The 22,942-nt window shown below is 37.7% G+C and overlaps 1 protein-coding gene across 1 annotated transcript in view; it reads left to right on the top strand.

Moving 5' to 3' along the window:
* LOC119411997 (protein SSUH2 homolog) overlaps positions 1-17,464 on the top strand; it is a 19,655-nt gene extending 2,191 nt beyond the window's left edge. Inside the window, exons 2-12 of the mRNA XM_037678969.1 lie at positions 1,057-1,131; positions 1,206-1,278; positions 1,361-1,490; positions 3,896-3,956; positions 5,036-5,157; positions 7,423-7,485; positions 7,630-7,709; positions 8,493-8,585; positions 12,876-12,981; positions 14,164-14,271; positions 14,895-17,464. Coding sequence (XP_037534897.1) covers positions 1,057-1,131; positions 1,206-1,278; positions 1,361-1,490; positions 3,896-3,956; positions 5,036-5,157; positions 7,423-7,485; positions 7,630-7,709; positions 8,493-8,585; positions 12,876-12,981; positions 14,164-14,271; positions 14,895-15,035 — 1,052 coding nt within the window. The 3' untranslated portion in view covers positions 15,036-17,464. The remainder of the gene's footprint in view (positions 1-1,056; positions 1,132-1,205; positions 1,279-1,360; positions 1,491-3,895; positions 3,957-5,035; positions 5,158-7,422; positions 7,486-7,629; positions 7,710-8,492; positions 8,586-12,875; positions 12,982-14,163; positions 14,272-14,894) is intronic.
* Positions 17,465-22,942: the final 5,478 nt, after the last annotated feature.

A 22,942-nucleotide genomic window follows, 5' to 3' on the forward strand; every position in this document is an offset into this window, starting at 1 on the left:
AGAAGGATAGTTAATAACTAAAAGTAGCAGAAGGCTGACTAAAAGCCTAAAGTAGTGGAACATTAGCTAAAAGCAGCAAAAGCTAGCTAATATCTAACAGTAGCTAAAAGGTAAAAATAATATTCTATGGTGACAAACGTAGAGCAAGTATGATGTAGCAGATATTAAAAATAATATATTTTTTTAAGTAATTGAAGATATCTCAAAGTATTTCACTAGGGAAACCATTTGTTAATAAAATTATTGATTTGAAAAGTATAAAAGTTTTTTTTTTTTAAGTTACAGCACGGTTCAGTTTAAACACAACCACTGACAGCACATTGTTTACTGAAGTAGCTGCAAAAAATCTAAACAAAAACAAACAGCAGTTACATCCTTGATATGATGATGAGGTGATCAAAATCTATAAGCAGCAAATATTCTGAAATTCAAAAGTTATTTGGAAATGATTTGTCTCTTTACTGCCTTTAAACTATTTCCATCCATTATCTTTACCCGCTTCCTCCTTTCTGGGGTCACTGGTTTCCATGTCCAGCAGTCACTGTGCGAGAGGCGGGGGACACCCTGGACAGGTCTCCAGTCCCTCACAGGGACACAGAGACAAACAGCCATTCACTCTCTCACCTAGGGACAATTTAGAGTTACCAATCAGCCTTCAAACTCCACCCATAAAGGCCTCCAGCTGGGATTTGAGTCGGCGATCTGCTCGCCGAGAGGCGGCAGCTCTACCAACTGATCCACCGTGCCGTTAAACTATTTGATTCAGAAAATGACAAGGCTGCTGTCGCAGTATCGATGTTGTTGACTTGTTGCGTAATATTCTTCGCCGTTTGCAGGTTTTAAGCTGAGCCACACGTCTGCTTATACGACTATAGATAAGAAACCCAACGTATCCGTCTTTTGACAAGAACAAATTTTAGAAGACATATGATTAAAATCACACCGCTTTGATCTCTGCAGATTTAGGCCCAAACCAAGCAGCAAAGTCAGGAAAGTTCAGCTCTTTGTAAATCCATAAATAGCTGCCGTCTGAACTGAGTGTTTGTTTTGCTCCAGCTGTGTATCCTCCCCTGAACGCCCCAGCAGGCAACATGTTCGGCAACATGCCCGGCTATGAGGGAATGGGAGCAGGTAAGAACAGTTCAGCTCTCGTCAAAGAAAATGTCGTTTTGCAGCTAATTACAAATTTACCACCCTCGTTTCAGGTTACCTGCCTCCCCCCATGCCTTCAGAGCCTGTCGCTCCACCCCAACCTGGACCCCCACCTGACAACTGGAAGTAAGAGGCTGCACCGCTCAACTGGTTACTGTGGCTGCAAATGTTTTTTTTGTTCACATCTGTCGTGCTTCTGTGTGTTTAGCATCCCTGCTCTGTCAGAGGAGGTTGCTCGAGATGCGTTCAAGAGCTATGCATCATCTCATTGCTGCTACGGTTCGGATCCGGCAGAAAAAGGCGTCATCACAAACATGGAGCCTTTCAACGCTTTCAGGGTGATCTGGTTTTACGGTGTAGCGTTGCTGTTGTTGGTGTTGAGTACAAATCATGCAAACAAATAATCCCCAGCTGTCGTCTGCAGAGTGGGAGACTTTCTGTCCTGTTTGTTTGGTTTTATTCTGGGATTATTGCTCGTTCATACAAATATAACCTGTTGTCTTTGTGCAACAAATTATTCTAAACTACAAAAAGAAGGTTTTGTGAATGAGCAGCAGTTAGCTTATTGCTGCTGTCTTGATCATTAAATATAAGCAATGAATTAGCAGGACACTAGAGAGCAGCACCATCTTAATAAGTGAGGGAAACGGCTTGTGATGGTTTTTTTTTATTATTATAGCAAAGTACGAAGCAAAAAAAGCTAAGATTTAATGTAAATCAAATATTGATTCTGTGCAGTTTTATCAGTAAAAATATAAAAGAAGAGACGAAAGCATAGCTAAAATTAGCTAAACTGTAGCTAAAAGCTGGAGTTAATTAAACTTTAAAGAAAAGCTCAAATTAGCTAGACGCTTTGTAAGAGCTAAAAGATATATAAAAAAGACAAAAGTCAAAAATGTATGATGAAGTGGGTTTCAATCAGAATGTTTTTAGATCCCAATGCACTTTTAAGGGAAACGTTTTTGTAAATAAAGTTGAAAACTTCAAAAAGTATAGCAGTTGCGAACATTGAAACCATACTATTTCCAGCTGAGCTGAACGTTTTAATTTATGGTACTTAAAAAAAGCACACGGCGTGCAGAAATAATTTTGACTGCACAAAATGTAAGGAAGAAACGTTAAACAGGAAAACTAGGTTGTGAATGCTGACTCAGCACGTAAGTTGTCTTTACAGACTGACAACAAGTCCAGCCGCAGTAATGTGTGTCAGTTCTCACTTTTTATCAAAGACAAAGTTGTTTTTATGCCCAAATCTGTTTTGTATCCGTGCAAATCACTTGGAAATCTTAAGATTGTTCATTTTTTATGAACTCGATGGAAAATTAGCTGCAAAGACGAGAAACTCTGAGATGAAGAATTTTAGATGTCAAAATTATTCCTTTTTAACAACTACATAAAATGAAAAGTACATAAAAGTAGCAGACGGTGTGAAGAGTCTCTTTTGCTAGAAAGTTATAATCGTGTTACAGTAGTCCCTCGCTACTTCACGGTTCGTTTATCGAGGACTCGCTCTATCGCGGTTTTCCAAAATAAGATGGGGCATGACACACAAATGGCTGATTGATGGATGAGCCGCACGATCGGCATGCCATTTTTATTTAAACTGAATTATTTAAAATTACTTGGCACCTGCTGCACCTGTGTGTCCCGTCTCCGCTCTGCAGCGGAGAAGTGGGCGTGGCCAAGAGCGCTGGCAGGGAGCTGAAATCATGACATTCTGTGCTCTTTTAGAGCATTAAGAGTTTAGAAACAATGTTTAGAATATTGCAAGAGTGTGGTAAGGTTTTAAAACACCTTTATATACCTGTATATAAATACTGAAATAAACTACTACTTACGTCTGGATTTTTCGGCCTATAGGTCGCAGGTTTTTTGCATAATTTAAATGCCCTGCAACTTATACGCTGAAGCGACTTATTTATGGATTCTTTCCCATATTTATAAACCAATTTTTGGCTGAGATAAAACCGTTTTCATTCTGACTGAAAATATTGAACAGCGCCATTTTCAGCCACTAGATGGCACTCGAGTAGTATGGCATGCCATTGTGTAATAGGAAAAAGTGGCTATTAATGAAGCATTCGGCTTGCCATACAGCCACCTTCGTTCTGCTCGCTTGGAGCAACCGTCAAATCAGCTTCATTTCGCTGCCCCGGTGAAACGCAGCTGATTTGACCATTGAAGTGCATTTATTAAGTAAAAGTTCAACTGAGACACACCTTTACTATAATGTCGAGCAAACAAATAATTGTTTAAGTGTTAATCTTGTTCAATTCTTAAGTCCTCCCGTGCACACATCCGCCATTTGGCAGTCGATCTATTTTTGGTGCAACACCAGCCCACATTTAGAGGTAGTCAGTGGTGACGCATAATAGATGCAATGTACACAGCGAAGCAACATATTTATGGATTTTTCCACTTTATTAGACCTATTTGGACTGATGCGACTTATAGGGCAGTGCGGTGCGACGTTGGAAAATACGGTACTTGTACTACTGTTCCTACTTTGCGTTTTTTTTCTTATCGCTTCAGTGTACGGATCCCCCGCGATAAACGAGGGACTACGTGACAAAACACCATGTCTAAACAAGTCACGAATCAGTTCAGTCTGTCTCTATCCAGTAATACCAGTTGTTTTTTTTTTTTTTTTGAAAGTATAAAATCAGTTTTCCTCTTTCACAGTCAGCCAAAATGTTATTTGTTCACCGTGTTCAGACAGGATGTCGTGTTTTCTGTTCCACAGTACCGTCTGGAGACGTTCATTGAGTCCAGGTCGACTGAAATGACCCAAAAACCTTACGAAGGTAATTTATTTTTATTCATTTTTTGTTCTAAAACCCTGAAAATATTCTTATTTTTCTGCTGTGAGGTTAAAAAGACCATCATTTGGATTTCATCTTGAACGAGGAGTTTTCACATGAACGTGGTGACGAGGTGGCTGAGCAGTTTGTGACGAATTCTCGTGTTTTCAGGTCTCATCACGATGTTAAAAGTTTCTCTGACTCGGATTCAACACATCTAAAAACAAAAACAACACGAGAAGCATATTTTTGAATCTACAACCCTGCAGATTTTAGGAAACACCTTTTTTTTGTTGTTGTTTTATTGACAAACCTGCACAAACTTTCCAGTGATGAATCTGATTTGTGTTAGTATTTGCAAATCCCTACATTCTTTGGCTTTAGAATTTTTGGCCAAAAACATTTTTGTAAGCGAGCGTTTGCAGAGATCTGTGTACAGTAGTTCTTAGCTAACGTATAGTAAAATTGTATATCTGAAGAAGAAACTTGACTTAGCAGAAATACACTTCTTCAACCAACTAGAAGCTGACGCTTTCTGAGATGTTTTCTTTAATTTCAACGTTTGTGCTCAATAATTCAGATAAAAAATCCAACAAAGTTCAGTCAGGTCATCTGGACGGTTTCTTTTTTTTTTGTTTTTTGTTGAGATGTTTTGCATGATCCAAAGGACTTCATCAGTCCGTGGAACCACGAACTAAATTAGTCGAACAAGCAGCACACTCCCATAGTGGACCAGTCAGTTTGCTGGTGATAAGATGGTTTCTGGAGTCCGCCCTCTCCCCCTTCGACTCCTCTGAGGCAGCCATGGCCAAAGTGGTTCAAAACATCAAAGTTCATGCTCAGTGGTCCTTGTCACCAGCAAACTGGTTGGTCCACTGTGTGAGTGTGCTGATTGTGGGACTGATGAAGGACGAAACGTCTCAACAAAAACAAAAGAAAAAAGAAACCATCCAGATGACCGGACTGAACTTTGTTGGGTTTTCTTCAGTTCCTCTTTTTCCAACATGGTTTACAGTGAGACATGTAGAGTTCACCGTAGGAGGTTTTGAGTGACGGTTTACTGTGGTTTCTGTCCTCGCAAGGTGAGACAGCCGACTTCTACAGCCAGCCCGCCCCGCGACCCTGGGAGGTGCAGGTCAAGACCCCCAACCTCTTCACTAACCACTCTGAGGAGGTCCGTGTACCCTTCACCGCCTCCATTAAGGTGATTTTTTTATATATATTTTAAAAAGGTGGTTATTTTTTGATGACACTGACTTTGGTGTCTTTGACTTATGCACAGCACTGACTTAACCGGGAGTGTCCTGGTTTTGAAGCAATGCATCATGGGTAGTAATTTAACCTGACCAGCAGATGCAAACCCTCATCAGGCCACATGACAATGAAGTTTTTTTTTTTTGTTTTTTTTTTGTGAGGGATCTGTTGCAACTGTTCTCCAGCTTTAGTTTTTTGATGCTACCTTTTCTTCTGGTGTGGCTCTAATTATTTTTAAACCATAAGAAATGTTCTTATCCAGTAGTTTCAAGGTCAGAAGGTTACCGGTCACTGTTTTCTGTTGATTTGAAGGGCTTTGGTTTATTTATTTATTTAGGTTTTGTTTTGGTCATGCATGGTTATGAAGGCCACAAAGGAGCTTCTATGTGATTTCAAAATAAGTTGTGTGCCCCCACCGGATGTCAAGTCGTCCTCTACGTGGGCTTCAATGAGCCAGGTAACCTCCACCCTTTCAGTCATCCTCTGGAAGTCTTACGTGATCTTATCGTTGGAGTTACAACAGTTCTCTTTCCAAATATTAACACGGGACTAAATTTAATTAGAGGCTCGGACAGTTTTCTAATTACATTTTCAATGTATGAAATGTTCTTCTTGACGTTGTTGCAGGAACTGTTGAAGGCTCATTTCGATCCTTTGAGATGTGTCAGGGAACCAAAAGACACTTTATTGAAGTCTTTGCAGATGTTATTGGGGTCTATATTAAGTTCTGTTTCCAGAGGGTTCTGTGAACTCTTTACACGCTCTGAAGGAGTTGACCGAAGCAGACCACGTTATAGGTCATAAAATGCCAAGTCGGTGGTCTCGAGATGATCTCTAGAAAGCAAATTCATTTTAACGTGATTCATTTTAGCATTGTTTTGGTATATTGAAAATTGAATTTATATTGAATTTATATTATATTGAATTGCGCCGCTCAAGGTGGCTGCATGTTGGAGCAGCTCTGTTGCTTTCATTCTGAGATTTTGCTTTTGGAAACTTTAATTCCTGGTTTTCTGGATGTAAATCCCATTTTTTGGATGATTGTTTCCTCTGGTATCAGATGCTGTGCAGCCGGAAAGATTTTTACTGAAACATTTTTTGGTTTTGGACATTTGTTATGATGCGTAACCATGGCAACAAGGCAGTTTTCTACAACAACAGCAGCTGATTAACATCTCAAAAGCTCAAATAATATCTCAACTATGGCCCCAACTCTCAAATGAGTTGAAAAGGATGTTCTGTGGACGCATTCTCATCTACCTGCCAGCTGTGCTCGAGTGCCTGACCACTGAGATCCTGGAACTAGCAGGAAACACGGCTCACAACAGCAGAAGGACAGGATCGTCTCTCGGCACCTACAGTTGACCGTCCACAGCGACGAGGAGCTCAGCAGACTGCTGGGAGGAGTGGCCATCGCTCTGGGAGGAGTTCAGCCCAGCATTCAGGCGGTCCTACAGTCCAGGGGAACCGAGAGGCCAGCCGAGTCTGGATGGACGGATCGGACGGCATCTGCAGCCAGTTTCTTAGGATCCACTGTGAGATGGACCTTTACAAGAGATCCTTCCTGTCTACAGCCTTCAGCATCTATAACATCTCTTAATGAAATGAGGATAACGAGTTATAACAACAAAATAATTTCCCTTTGGGATTAATAAAGTATTGTTGAATTGAATTGAATTGAATTGAATAACGTTTCCTATAAATAAAAAATGGTCATCATTAATGTGTAAATTCATATATTTTGTTGTTTAGGCTGTTTTTGTTGTCATGGTGCTCGTGTGTAATTGGAGGTTTAGTAAGATTTAAGACCTTCATCCAGCAGTAGTTGGGTTGCAAACATCTAACACTGTTCAGCCAGAAGCTTAAACCTTTGGGAACCACAAATCTACAAGTTGTTTTATGGTTTAGTTAATATTGAATAAAGGATTTCTGAAGTTTTGGAAGGGCCACCCAGCAGATGGTCCATCAGGGACAATCAGGATGTTATAATCATAAAATTTACAAGTTTTATATTGACTCGATAAATGTTTTGTTTGTAAGTTTGCATTGTTAAAAGAACTGACTGTAAGGTCAAATTTAAACTAAGTGATATATGATTATAGCACTGAGGTGTCCAGTTATAACCAGGATTTTGAGAGATTGTGTGGCTCTTAAAGGCCATAATGTTTTATTTTTAATTTTTTACTTGTGTATACACATTTGTGTGTTTGTGTAGGAATGCGATGGCTGCCATGGCAAAGGGAAGAAGCCCTGCCAAAACTGCACTGGAAGTGGATATGTAAGAAAAAAACAAGTTAAACAGTAAAATAATAGTAAAAATATCTATAGGTGTGTAATATTTGTCGCTGTGGTGTATTTTTAAACAACAAAAGGCCTTGATATTTAGTGTGTTTAATTAAGAAAAAAAAGTTTTTGTGTGTAGAAATCCTGCACAGGATGCGACGGCTCCGGGAAGAAGGACGATGAAAACTGCAGTAGATGCAACGCAACAGGAAAAGACAAGTAATGCAGTTCTGCTGTTAAATAATATAACGTTAAAGAGTCGGATTCAATAAATCAGACGGATGGTAAATTTGTTTCAGGCCTTATGGAGCACCTCCAAGTACATAACCATTATATAGACACCCTTTTTTTTGTTGGTGAAATCAACCCCTCCTCTTTAAGAGACTGTAAATTTATAGTTGTTGGTCAAAACCCTTTAAAGGTATTGAATGGGGGGGAAATAGCTTTGCAGAAATTTTGTGCAACTTCAAGTAAATGGATGCCAGTGTTATTTTAACAACTCAATATGTAAAGTAAATATGGCAGTAAAGCCCAAAATGCATATAATAATAATAATTTTATTTAAAAAGCGCCTTTCATGACACCCAAGGACACTTTACAGTAAGAACAAAGATCAACAGGAATAAAATGCATAAAGAATATAAAATACATACAGCAAAATTAAGGATAAGCGAGTCTAAAGAGATCTCTCACTGGTTACTGTTTACATCATCTCTGCAGCTGGACTGAAGACACAAATCCTTTTATACTCTCTACAGAATGCAAAACTGTATTTTTGTCTAATATAACTTTAAAGTAATGAAACTGCAGTTTTTTCTGATTTGTCATCAATACTTTTACAGTGTTTGCTTTAACCTAAAAAGGGAAGCAGCTGTTTGAAAGAGAAGTTACTTCGCTCCAATCCACAAATGTTGCTTTAAATTCTGTCACCAGGACTTGCGCTGGATTTGTTAAGAACGTATAAAATGTGGCGCATCTTCTAATGTCTGTTTGTGTGTCGAGGTGTTCAAACTGTAATGGGAATGGGACAAAGCAGTGTGAAACCTGCAAAGGCAAAAAGCAGCTGTTGGCCTACATCAAACTCAAAGTGGAGTGGTGAGTATCCGTAAAGCACCGCAGCTCTACCAGGAAGGGGCTGGGGAGGGCACGTGTGGGTTCTCAACAGTAAATTGGGTTTCTGGAATGTTTTCAAGAGTTTTTAGAAAAGTTGAACACGTGATTTTGATATGAAGTTGCCTGAGGTCTTACAAAATACTCCAGTAATTTTGGGTTGGGGGGTCAAACAGTTTGATGAACTCCTAAGGCCTTTAGACATTAAAGAGTTAGGTTTGATTTTTGCAGGGGGTGAATGTGAAGATGTTGGCATTTGATTTCTCGTGGGTTTTACTGGCAGTTTTTGATGTCGCTTTATTTGTGATTTTTGTGATAAGACACTTCCCGGGAGAGTTGAAGAGAGTTGCTTTAGATCGTTCTTGAGTTTTTGAAAGGATTGGTGACTCGTTTGTGCCTTGCAACTCTCGAGCAAAACAATAATTCAAGATTCCAAACATCCTTGTAGAAACTGAAATTGAAAATATTTAAGTCTTATTGACCGATCAAAAGTTAAACAAGAGTGTTTTAATTGTGTTTATGCTGTACATAAAATGAGATGCGGTGACAACTCTTCATAGCAGCAAGCGTAAGTAAGTTTCTTTCGGCTGTTCCCTCTTCAGAGGTCGTCGCAGCGAGCAGACTTGCATGAAAGATTTAATTTGTTTTATGCCGGATGCCTTACCTGACACGACCTGGGCCCAAACCCGCAACCTCAGGATCACAAGACTGCAGCACTGAACACCTGGCTACCGCACAAGAGCAAACAATGAAAAGAACATCTCTCATGAGACACACCTGTCTTGCATGTGCAGCATTGTCACTACAGACAATACTGCACTTGTGAGACAGTACTACACTGTTCAGTTCAATGAACACACGACACAGTGCACTGTAGGAGAGAGGAATGGGTCTCAATGTCCCGAGAGGAGTAGCAGCAGAAATCCTGGGTGACATTGGTTGCATTATATTGTAGGTCTGTAGCTTAATATGTCTGTAGGAACAGTATGGCTAGATGTATATAGTACATGTACAAATTAATGCATGACAAAGTAACGAAATAATAATAAAGTGGCAAATCAAAGGGTGTGAAGACATAAAGTACAGCTCTAAGGTAGAAGAAGTTTCTCAGCCTTATTGCCCCAGCTCCAATGGCTCTGCAGCAGTGGTAGAGAAAGTACTCAAACACTGTACTTAAGTAAAAGTACAAATAAACAGACAATGTACTCTAGTAAAAGTAGAAGTACCACATTAACATTTTTACTTGAGTAAAAGTATTTGCTTTTAAAAATACTTTAAAAGTGCTTGCTGAATGTAATACCTAATGCAATGGTCTACAGTATCATTAAATGTACTACCGTATGTGTATTTTCTGTAATACATTAATAGTGTTGTCATTTTAATGAACAATGCTGCAGATAATTCATGTTTTTATCGTGTTTACTCTGTGACACAGTTCACACTTGGACTTGTGATTCTGTGCGTCAGGATTTCAGGGATGACATGAGTTAAATGTCATTAATCAAAATAAGAAAGAGGAACGATTCTACGTTTGAAAGTTTTTATTTAACACAAAGTAAAACCAATGTGTCATTTTAACTGCAGTAAACACATTTAAGTAAAAGTTGTCTGCCTGAACAAAAGGAGCATTAGACCGAACAAAGGAATATCTGATCATTTCAACTCCAGTTTGTCATCAACTCTAGTTAAAATACAGTCGTCAACCTTGTAATGGGTCAATACTGAACAATATTTTAAATTCCTGACAACATTTTCAAAACTTGGACCAGAGTGTCAAGACATTTGGAGACATCTCTTGTCTCCTAACATCATGAACTGACACATTTTAATACTGCTACAAAAATTTTCTTCAGAAGAAGTTGGTTTTCAAAGTTTTTTTGAGTCCAGTCCGGCTCTTTTGGAGAGAGAATCTGTCCTGCTGTACTGAACAGTCTTTCAATAATCTTTCAATAATCTTTCAATAGTCTTTCAATAGTCTTTCAATAGTCTTTCAATAAGGCCATGGGTGGTGTGTATCTTCTGGCTGACTCTCCGTGGTGGAATCCATTTTGGGTGTGTTAGTGGTGCTGCGGGTGCGCCCAGCTCAATGACGTAAAGTAGTCCCACCCTACTTCGTGGTTAGTTTATCTCGGATTCGCTCCATCGCGGTTTTTCAAAATAAGATTGGACATGACACACAATTGGCTGATTGCTGGATGAGCCGCATAGTCGGCATGAAATTTTTATTTAAATTATTTTAAATTATTCAGCACCTGCTGCATATTTGTGCCGCCCAAAGCAGCAGAGCTTCCTCCTGCAGTTTGTGCAGCCCTTACTGCTGCAGCTGAACAGCTGATCAGCTGTTCAGCGTGCAGAGCGGAGAAGTGGGCGTGGCCAAGAGCGCTTGCAGGTGGCAAAGAGCAGAGGAGGCAGGGAGCTGAAATTAAGACATTCTGTGCTCTTTTAGAGCGTTTAGAAACATTGTTTAGAATATTTCAAGAGTGTGGGAAGGGTTTAAAATGCCTTAATATATATATCTATATAAATAATAAAATAAACTACTACTTGTACTACTATTCCTACTTTAGGGGATAGATCCCCCGCGATAAACGAGGGACTACTATATACTAGAATATACGTCACTGGCCCAGCTCTTCTTGAAGGCGGGTTTAACGTTACCTGCCCACGTTGCAGTGGATCAATGGACCAACTCCCCTCTCGCCATTGGTTACTTTCAAACTAACGAACAAATAAAAAAAACGCAACGTGAATATAACGTGTAATGCAACACATTATAGAAATGTAGCGTAGTAGAAAGTACAGATACTTTATGTAAAGTGTAGTGGAATAAAAGTTGAAAGTACCTGCATTTAATTCTACTTAAGTAAAATACAGATACATGAAAGTGTACTTAGTTACATCCCACCACTGATGGCAGGATATATGCATGTGCAAATTAATGCATGACAAAGTAGCGAAATAATAAGTAATAAAGTGGCAAATGAAATGTGTGAAGCTCTAAGGCAGAAGAAGTTTCTCAGCCTGATTGTCCCAGCTCCAGTGGCTCTGCAGCATTTTCAAGTTGGTTAACGAGCAAACGGGTGATTTCCAGGATGTGATGCATCTTTAACAATAGGTGTTATTTTCTTTAACAGTATGTCAAAAACACACGGTCCATGTCTAGAAGAGTAGACCTAATGATTTCTGGCCCTGACTTTAAAACACTTCTGGTTCTCAGCTGTTAGCATACCACACAGCAGAGGAGAATACCCTCGACAGTGCTACAGTAAAGGGGAGGTGTGCCTATTTTAAATACGAGAGCAGGCTTGTTGCAAGAATTCCTGAACAATTTATTTGAAAGAAAAGCCTTCAGGGCTTTCACATGCTCATTTTGATTCCAGCAAAGGCTTAAATGGATCATGAGAACGCCTAATGGTTCTTAGACAAGTTCGGAGAAATCAGATGTCGGATAGAAAGTTCTTCTAGCTTAAAAAAATGCAAGTTCCTGTAGGATGTTCCGGTTTTAGAGCCTTGGAAGGTTTTCATACACGTTTATGGTCTTTTAAAAGAAAAAAGACGTTAACTGAGACATTTATGGTAAGCTTGCAGTATTCTCCTGAGAATGCTTTTATGCAAAACTTGCAGCGCATTTAAATATATTTCAGGGAAGTGAGAAGAGTTTATAAGACCTTTTTAAAAAGTTCCAAACGCATCAAGATATTTAGTTCTGATCGGCGTTTTACAACCTTTTATTATATGTAGTAAAAATAGACCGACGCCATTGATTGTCTTTTATAATGACTTTGCATCTTTATGACAGACCAGCAGACAGAACTGTAAGCATTAAGGATGAAGAAGACAACATTCATCAACATTCACATATTTCAGTCTTAATCCACTTGCTTGATTTCTGACTCTTTGTTTGCAGACCTTCATGAATGTTTGGCTCGTTGCCACTTCTTTTTATATTTCGTGGCGGGGCCTCTCTGCCCTTGGGAGTCAAAGCATCTGTTTTCCTGCACCTGTTGTCTCTGCGCCAGAGCTTACACTTAAACAAAAACAGAAGATATAAATCTTCACATCAACATCAATAGATGCGCTATAATTATATTCTCCAGTCAAACACGCATTCATTGTGTTAATGAATGCAATGCTCGTTACAGCATCTGTGAAAAACGTATTTAATTTTATACAGCACTAGTTCTGTTCATGTTTGCATCGCGCATAGGTTGGATATTATAAATGTGGAGCAGTTTGCATGAATGTTGTGAATAATTTGTGTCTCTGTTTATTTAGGAAAACCAATGTGGATAACCATGTTGTGGAGCAGAACTCTGGGCTAAAGGTTGATGACCTGGGTTCAGTGAGCGGCAAGGAGCTGTTCAAGAACAGCCAGTACATGGTAAACACACACACCACATAGATTATTATCACATAAAGTCTTACAACTATCTATATTATAGAGTTTAAACAAATTATCAAAATCTTTCAAAAATGATTGAATATCATCGTATTGTTTTTAAAGTTTGAGAAGTCCTTTAATTTTTATCTTAAGATCTTAAAACTTTTAAAAGTTGTAATTGCATTTTTCATAATAAATTGCTTTTTAGATTACAAAAAATATCTACAGTAGTCCCTCGTTTATCACTGGATCCATACCCTGAAGCCCCATGATAAGTAAAAAAAACACGAAGTAGGAATAGTAGTACAAGAAGTAAGTAGTAGTTTATTTTAGTATTTAAATATATATATATATATATATATATATATATATATATTAAGGCATTTTAAACGCTTTCCATACTCTTGCAATATTCTAAACAATGTTTCTAAACGCTCTAAAAGAGCACAGATTGTCATGATTTCAGCTCTCTGCCTCAGGCGGCACTCTGGCAGCGCTCTCGGCCACGCCCACTTCTCCACTGCAGAGCGGAGGTCTGACACGCTGCAGGAGGGAGCTTCCTCTGCAGCTGTGGGCTGCACACAGGTGCAGCAGGGGCTAACTAATTTTAAATTATTTATTTTAAATAAAAATTCCATGCCGATCGTTCGGCTCATCCGTCAATCAGCCAGTTGTGCGTCATGTCCGATCTTATTTTGAAAAACCACGATAGAGCGAGTCTGTGAAAAACGAACTGCGAAGTAGCGAGGGACTACTGTATATATAATTTTGCCTTTAATGACAATGACCCAGCATGCTGTGCTTTTGACTCTGTAATCTATATTGTGGCTTTATGATCATTTTGTTTAAAAGACTCAAGTGGCTGAGTTCCTCGAAGTCTAATGCAGTCATATTATCATTTCAAGAATAAAATGTTTAAAACCAAAAGCCATTTCAAAAGAGCACAGTGTGCCAAGTGGACTTTAAGATGGGGGAAATTTTTGAACTTTGTTGTTTACTTTTTCTTTGGCAACCCTCTAGATAATACCACAGACCAGAACTCTCTTTTTTGAAAGCATTCAATAAAATCCACGTGATGCACAGATTGTTCTTCAGATGAGTTTAGAGGAGCAGTGGCGTGATTAAAGTCTGCTGCTACAGGAATAACAGTTTATTAAGTTTTAAGTGTGTGTCTCCTCACAGGTCTACCCGCTGTATGGGTTCCCAAACCCTACCATTTACGAGGCCTCTGAGCGTCTGATTAAAGAGCATCAATCCAAGTATGCTCAAACCTTCAGGATCCTGCAGCAGGTGGGAAGTAAAAAAACATAAAGCTGACAGCTTCTAAAATTATTCATTCAGTTTTGGCAATATAGACCGAATTTTCTTCCTTAATTTTAGACTGACGGGTGGGACCAAATACATCATATACATTTACTATGATGTGGCCAGTTAGATATGAAATTTAACATTACCTGTGCTCAGGAAGAAAATAGTCATTTAGAATAAAAATGACAGTGAAAAGTTAGTACGTTCTATTTAACGTAAGTAACAAAATGAAATCTCAGTTGAGGCATAAATCAAAATTTTAGGAGTTTTATGCAATAGCATAGAATAAGAATAGTCTGTTAATGTTAAAGGGGGTTTGTGAGAGGAGAAGTATTTTATTATCTTTAAAAATGAGTATTTTATTGAAATCTGAAGTTGTTTAAGTGCCTCTTGCTGCAACCACTGAACCCGCTTGGATTTTAAAAGATAAGTTTAACTGACATGCTTGTAAAGAATGATAAAAAGGGAAGTTGGTCAGTTTAATGCCATTAAAAGTTTCCTTCTCCTTTTTGTCCATGCTAAGCTAACATGTTAGAAGCAGACATGAGAATTTCCCATAAAGTTCACTTTTTCCACTAACGTGCCTCTGCATCTGTGTCTCCCAGAGGCAGACTGTGGAGCTGATCCCCATTACTAAAGTAAACTACAAGTGGAAAGAAGGCATGCACGTCTACTTCGTCTACGGAAACGAAAACAAAGTCAGCGCCGAGAACTACCCGGACAGCTGCTGCTGCGTCATCCTGTAGACCCACAAACCCACGGCTAAATACAAACTCGTCTCGTTTTATTTCGCTTTGCATTCTAATGTTTCCACATTAAATGATCCACAACCTCATTGTTTGAAGACATAGTCGACTAACTAGTGTTTTGGTAAACAAAACAAATTTTCTGGTGGGTTTTCTGCATGTTACAGAAGCTGTGGTGCTTCTCCGTGCATCCTGATGACAAAGTAAAGACAATAGCTGGGTTCAGCTGATTTATCTGTGGTTTTATCTTCAAATAATACTCAATATTAATTATTTTAGGCTGGTTAAACATACTGTAGAGTTTTTTTATTGCCTTTATGGCACTTAATCCATTTTTATCACAATATTGCAGTTTATTAAAACCCTGTGCAAGTTTGTTTTGAATGAATGAATGGTTTAATTGGTCGAACAGTTTCAAACAAATAACCAAATCCTATATGAACCAAAAGGAATAAGCAGAAGCCATAGGCTTATTATGCCTCCCCTTTCAATCTCCATGGATTTCCCAGAACACAGAAATATACAAAATCAACAACCACACATGAACAAAAGAAGAAGAAAATACCCATCAGTGTACATCAGTGTTCAATATATAATTATTAGTAACATATGGAAATGTAATGCTGATTACTGAATAATTATCATCATCACAACTTCTAGTACTATAAACTAACTCTTCATTTATTTGCATTTTAATTTATTTCTAAAACTTAAAATAGAGATACTAAATTTATTCCACAGCTTTACACGCAGAACTGAAACACATCTGTAATTGACTTTAGTTCTTACTTTTCTTACTTCAAAAACAAAAGACCCTCTTAAGATTATCATCACTTTCCCTTAACTTGAAAAATCTTTTGAAAGTCTTGTTTTTAACCTGATTGCCCGAGTTCTTATCGCTCAAATTTAAAGACGAAGACCTTACGAATGGATTTGTAGTATTAAAAAGGGCATTATTTATTAATCTACTTACTCATTTCTGAAGTTTATATACTGGGTCTATGTTAGTTTCATGTACATTATCCCAAACGTCCACACATGTATGGCACTATAAGTGAAAAATAAAGTATAAGCAAACAACTTGTACTTATTTCTCCAGTTTTATAAGCGATGCTAACCAATCATTCACCTTGATGTCCTTAGTATTCTATAAATACCTCATATATTGTGTAAAAAGTTGCTGTTTTACCAACAAGCTGGTGCCTTTATGTGTCTGGTGCATCAGTATTCCTAAAAAATAACCTCACTTTTAGTATATCTCAAGCTGGAGCAAACAGAATAAGTGACTTTATAATAAGTAAAATTGTCAATAATAATGTTAGAGGCATTGAAGTTTTGCCTGTTTTCCTCAGATCCCAGTAAAACAGCTCCTCAAATATAGAATATTGTTTTTTCTTCGCAAACCCTGTTGTCTTGATAAAAATATCTAAAGATGATAAAGGAATAATTTTGGCTTCTGACTACCTCGTTTCAGCTTACACCTTCCTTACATTCAGTCAAGTGCGACTATAAGTCATTGTCACGTGTTACTGGCAGCTCTCCTCTTAGTGATGTGGGTTTAATGTTTGCCAGAAGAACAGACGCACCATCAAAACCTCAACAATACAGTTCTGCTTGTTTCTCTTGGTTTTTTTAATTATTTTTTTTACATGTAAAAAGAAACCCGTCTGTTAAATGTGGATATTTTAAGGTCAGAATTTAATCGTTTTCTAATTCGAGGCACAAAAGTCAGTTTGTTTTTAAAGTTAAAGTGAGAACATTAGAAATGTTTGGTAATTTGTGGCTCGGGGAGTGGTCGCAGGATGTTGGTCAACTCCTCAAAATGGTTCCACAGAAGAGTTTCTGAGCCACTTCCTATTTATATGTGCTGCGTACTTTCTGTTGCGTTTATTGCAGATTATGCTACTTTTATTCAAATAAACGTTAGAAGAAGAAAGATCTTTTTAAGGCAGTCTGACATCATTCAAAGTCAACTTGCCTTCCTTCAGAGAACTGCCTGTTTTATTACGACTGTCTGTGACTCTTTATAGGACAAAGCCACTTCAGTTTTGTATTTTTGTCTAATATTATTTAACCGCTCATTTGAGTTTTCATTTTTGTACTTGTAAAAGCTGTTGAATATGACATAATGCATGCATTTACATGTAGTCTCTGCTCATTTAATATAAAAATATCAACCTCATAATAATCTCCCAGTCAGAATACACAGTAATCTTTACTCTGTGTGTGCTTTGTACTGCCCGTGCTCTTGAACGCAGTTTATTTTTATGCGCTTTATACGTCAGATTAAACGTGCCCTTTAAACATAGAATGTATGTTTACCAGCAGCATTAATGCCTTAATATGGCACTGTGACTAACAAACACATCTATCTTGTGCTACTAACTTTTAAAATTGCATATGAATAAAAAGTAACCTCTCTCGCCTCAGTTCTGACTTTTTTACACTTTATGGAAAATATATTTGGGTGTTCATCAAGATGCAAAATAAGTATACTGTAATGCCAGAGGATTTTGGTCATAGGTTATGAAGTTACGGATATATTATTACTAGTGATCTTTTCCTTAAACAACCAAGTTGTCTCTCAAAACTCTCCTGAAGAGATGCTCATGGACTATCTGTGAAGGCCAGGAGTGCCATGTAAGACTACAGCTGACTTTGAGGACACCCACTGAAACCTTGTCAGGCTGATAAGGATATAAAAAGTGAGCGGACAATACAGCATTTGCAGATCATAGAGACCTGGCTTCATGTGTATACATTTAACAAATTGATGTGAACTTATTCTGATATCTTGCAAGTAAAACTGCTGGATATAAATCTTCACCGGCCTGATGTGAGCGTGGTTCATTTGAGTAAGCATCATTTAGGGTGCTTTCCTTGTAACATATAATTTGCTTGTTAATTTAATAATTTGTAGAAAAAAGTTTTCTGATTATTATCAGAGTATTCCTTCCTAAATTGAGTTCAGGAGAGGTCTGGGGAAGAGCTACAGAAATCAAATGCATTTTAAAAATTGCCACCGATATAACATATTTAGTCTTAAGAGATAAAAACAGCAATCATAAATGCATAAAAATTATAAAATATTTGACAAGCTTCTTTGTCAAATTGCCTATTAGCAGTATACAGGTATGTACATGTACAGAGTCAGGGTCCAGAGTCTGCGACGTTTATTTTGTGGGTTTAGTTTAAATTTTGGTAAATTGAGGTATAAATTACCTGCAAGCCATCACTGTTGTATAGAAAATTAGATGCAAACAGGTTTTCTATAGTGTAGATCAGGACTATTTAACTGGTGGGCCAAATCGTGTCCAAATGCATGGCAGGCACATCGGAAGTGTGTCTACATTTCTATCTCCGTTAATGCGGCCCAAACCACAGCGTCTACCCCCGCAAAAGTTATATCAAAACGACTGGCTCGGCCCCGTGATGTGTGCTATTACTTTTATTGGCATTTCGAGTTACCGTGGCGACGCAATTAGCGAACAAAGGCACAATATTTCACCAACTCCAGGAAGTTGGTGACTGCCCACTTATTCTACACCTGAAAAGCGTATCTTTTTCAACTTTAATGCGGGCCGAACCGCAATGTGGACCCCCACAAAAGTTATATCAAAACGACCGGTCCGGCTCCGGGAAGAGTGCAATTACTTTTATTGGCCTTCGCAGTTACCATGGTGACATATTTTGCTAACAAAGACGCCAAATTTCCCATAGGAAATGAATAGGAGAAAACTCTTCACAGAAACTGAGTAACGTCCATCCATCCATCATCTTTACCCGCTTATTCCATTTTGGGTCACGGGGGTCGCTGGTGCCCATGTCCAGCAATCACTGTGCGAGAGGCGGGGTACACCCTGGATGGGTCGCAAGTCCATCACAGGGCCACATAGAGACAAACAAGACAAACAACCATTCACTCTCCCACTCACACCTAGGGACAATTTAGAGTTACCAATCAGCCTAACATGCATGTTTTTGGTCTGTGGGAGGAAACCGGAGTACCCGGAGAAAACCCACGCATGCACGGAGAGAACATGCAAACTCAACCCAGAAAGGCCCCTGGACCGGGGTTTGAACCAGGGACCTGCTCGCTGAGAGGCAGCAGCTCTACCAGTTGCGCCACCGTGCTGCCCACTGAGTAACGTATGGAACCATTTTGGTTCAACATGCAAGGAAGGCAGTTCATTATGCAATGCATGGAAGGCGCCTGTTATTATTATTATTATTAACTAGTAGTAATAATAATTAATATTAATTATAAATTATTCACATTATAAATGATCTATTTTAATATTAATAACTATTAATATTAATAAGTAATATTTTATATTACTACCAATTATTGGTGTGAATATTATTAATAGTGATTATGAATTATTAATATTTTAACAATAATACATTATCAATATACTAATGATTATTGAGTATTGATTATTAATATTAATAATCATTAACATTTATTAATAAGAATAATTTCATAATAAATAGGCAGTCCCCATCAAAGTTTCTCCAGGAACTTTCTAGTGATTGTTTATTGTTGTCGTCACTCTTTAAAGAAATCCGGTCTCTCTTGTAAATGAGTCTGCGAGGCACAATCAAGCTGTATAAATAAAGGTTGAAAGAATGAATGAGTACAACTGAATTTGGGTACAACAAAATTGCTCAATTTTTCCAATAATTCTCGATAAGCTGCATTGCAATTAAAACCAAAGCTTTTGTTACCTCAGTGACTTTGTGTGAGGTGAAATTTCTGGGTGTCATCATTGATGAAAAACTAACATGGAGATCTCACGTAAAAAACTTAAGAACTAAAATAGCTAAATCGATTGCAGTAATGTACAAAGTTAGAGCGTTATTCAATGATAAAGCAATGTTTCTATTGTATAATGCCATTATTGTTCCACATTTAATTTACTGTATTGAAGTCTGGGGTAAAGCATGTAAAACAATTACAAATCCAATTTTTATTTTACAGAAAAGAGCCATAAGAATTATTACCAGAAAAGATTATAACCATCCGTCAAATATATTGTTTCATCAGCTAAAGATATTAAAATTTTATGACTTGGTTGATTACAATATCTTACTGTTTATGTATGGGGCCAACAAAAACATACAACCTACGAACATTCAAGGGAAATTTGTTAAAAGAGAAAGTAATTATTATCTTAAGGGGATGGAGATGTTTGTGAAGCCGTGGTGTCGCACCAGTCTGAAGATGCGATCCACTAGATCTCAGGGTATTAGATTGTGGAATGATCTGGAGGTTGATATTAAAAATGCCAAAACTATGTACATATTCAAGAAGCTGATAAAAATTTGTTTTTTAATATTAAGTATAATGTGAGTTCATAAAAATTGTTTACAGTTGATCTTATATTTTAGCTAAGTTTTTTTTATTTTTTTTATTAATTCATCTTGCTTTTGTATAGTAATTTTGTTTGGAATATATTTTGGGGACAAGGGGCAGATATTATAAGAATTCATTCTTCTTCTGCTGCCTTTCATTTTATTTCTGTGATTGTATATCTTTTTTCTTTTCTTTAAATTGTATTATATTTGTTGTTTGGATGAAATGAAATGAATAAATAAAACATACATACATACATACTTTAGCCTTTTTAACAAACAACATATATTCAGTGACTTAAGCATTAATCATAAGGCTGACATAATAATCAGACTTATTTATTTACATACCTTTTTTTTTTTTCCTTGGAAAAGTGCAGCGACCCACTGAAAATGGGACCACGACCCATTTTGGGGTCACGCCCCACCAGTTGAGAATCACTTTAACCATCACCGTGTGAAACGAAATTTAACCACAAAGTTAATACAAACCTACATTTATGACGTAAAGAGAGTTCCAAGCTTTTACAAAAAAAAACTCGCACTATTCTTATCAAAATTTGCACGGAGTCTAACGGAACGGCGCCCTTCCTGCTCTGTTGCCAAATCACCCAAAACCGCATAACTCCAAGAAGGGGTCTCTGCAGGCAAATTCGGAAGGCGTATCTGGGCGCTCATATCTGATTGGACTATAGGAAAGTGGGCGTATCTGGGCGCTCATATCTGATTGGACTATAGGAAAGTGGGCGTTTCTGGCCGGCCGGATCTGATTGGACGATAGAAAAATGGGCGTGTCTGGACGGCCACATCTGATTGGACGATAGAAAAATGGGCGTGTCTGGACGGCCACATCTGATTGGACGATAGAAAAAAAAAAGGCTGAACGATAGAAAAAAAAAGGCTGAACGATAAAATGCCGTAACCACAGACACATGATGTCTAAAAACAAGGCGTTATTGGCAGATTGTGTTAACCACAGGCATATTATGTCTATGGTGTTAACCGGTTCGACATTAGTGGCGTCTCGGTTCGACATCGCTCCAGTATACTGCCGCAGCGTCTCCATAACTTCTTTTTTCGACTCTCTTAACACAGAACTTCCGGTTACATTTCAAAATAAGAGCAACATAACTGGGTAGTGGGGAGAGCTAAATGTTAGGTTTTTTTTTAATACCTAGCCATAACATTAAAAAAACAAATTCCATTTTGGTTGTTGAAAAATGTGAACAAAGTTACAAAAAGATTCATAAAGAAAGAAAAATATTAATGATACTTAAACTGGCCTTGGGACAAAGGATGTTTCCTTTAACTTCACATTTTCTTGTTCAACCTGCAGTCACTGCAGATGAGTGATTGTCAGTTTCTGTAAGATTTCTGCACCTGGAGCAGGTATTCTGTTTACTGGTTAACTTCCTCAGCTGTCTCACATTTTAAAGGTCAACCCTACTCCATGTTTCAGTAGAAAACCAGCACATTTAGGAGTCAGTACATAACCAGACTTTTGGCCCTCACACCTGTACCCAGTTGCTCATGCTGCATGATGAGATCAGATTTATCCATATTTTAGAAATTACATTTAGCTTAGTCGACAAAACAATACAAATGAAGACTGTCTTAAAAAACCTCTTGGTTTTGCAGTAAGCAGCCTGATTTCAAACTGACATCTTGGCCAAAGGTAAAATAAAAATCTTTGTGTTCTCAGAAAAGTTGTTTCAGGACCTCCAATAAACTTATGTACACATCAAAGCACACAAGACAGATTCAGGAATTCTCTTTGTTTTCCAGATTTCACATTTGTTATTACCTTAAAACATACTCAGACAACATTTGATGCATCATTGAATTTTTTTTATTGTGTTTATTGGGACATCCATTTTTAGAAGTCATCGTAGCATCTGTTGGAAACACAGAACATAGTACAGTTAGGGTGTTGCTAGTTGTTACTTAATCCTGGATTGGATTTTAAAGTTAATTTTGATATTTTTTTCACAAGAAAAAAAAGTTGATTTCCTAAAGTTTAACTATAAATGAAGGAATTTGTGCATTCAGGTAATTGAAAATTAAGTAATTTCTCTAACATCCAACCCATTTTAGCCACTGAGCCATACCAAACACCCATAATCTATTCTTGAATGAATTATTGACTATTATTGACAAATTACAGACTTTTTATTGAATAAGTTATTACTCATTATTGAGTAATGAAAGTCAACATCAGATGTTGGTCAACATTGTTGGGCAACATCTTGGGGTCTTCTGGAGTCAGTCTGAAGTGAGAGTGGTCCCTGACATGGCAGAAAGACATAGATATAATTAACAGCTTTTATTTATTTATTTTTCAGCTAATAACAACTTTTATTTATTTATTTTTTTTTCATATTTTTCAGTTATACACAGCTTTTAAATATTTATTTTTCAAGTATTAAGAACTTTTATTTTCAGCTTTTATTTTGAAAAGGAGCCGAGTGGAGGCTCACTTTACCTCAGTGCGTTACGACAACAACGAGAGAACGGTCGAAACTATCGTGACCTACAATAAACGTACTTCAATA

Source organism: Nematolebias whitei, chromosome 7 (genome assembly GCF_014905685.2).
Source record: "Nematolebias whitei isolate Nwh7 chromosome 7, NemWhi1, whole genome shotgun sequence".
NCBI lineage: Eukaryota > Metazoa > Chordata > Actinopteri > Cyprinodontiformes > Rivulidae > Nematolebias > Nematolebias whitei.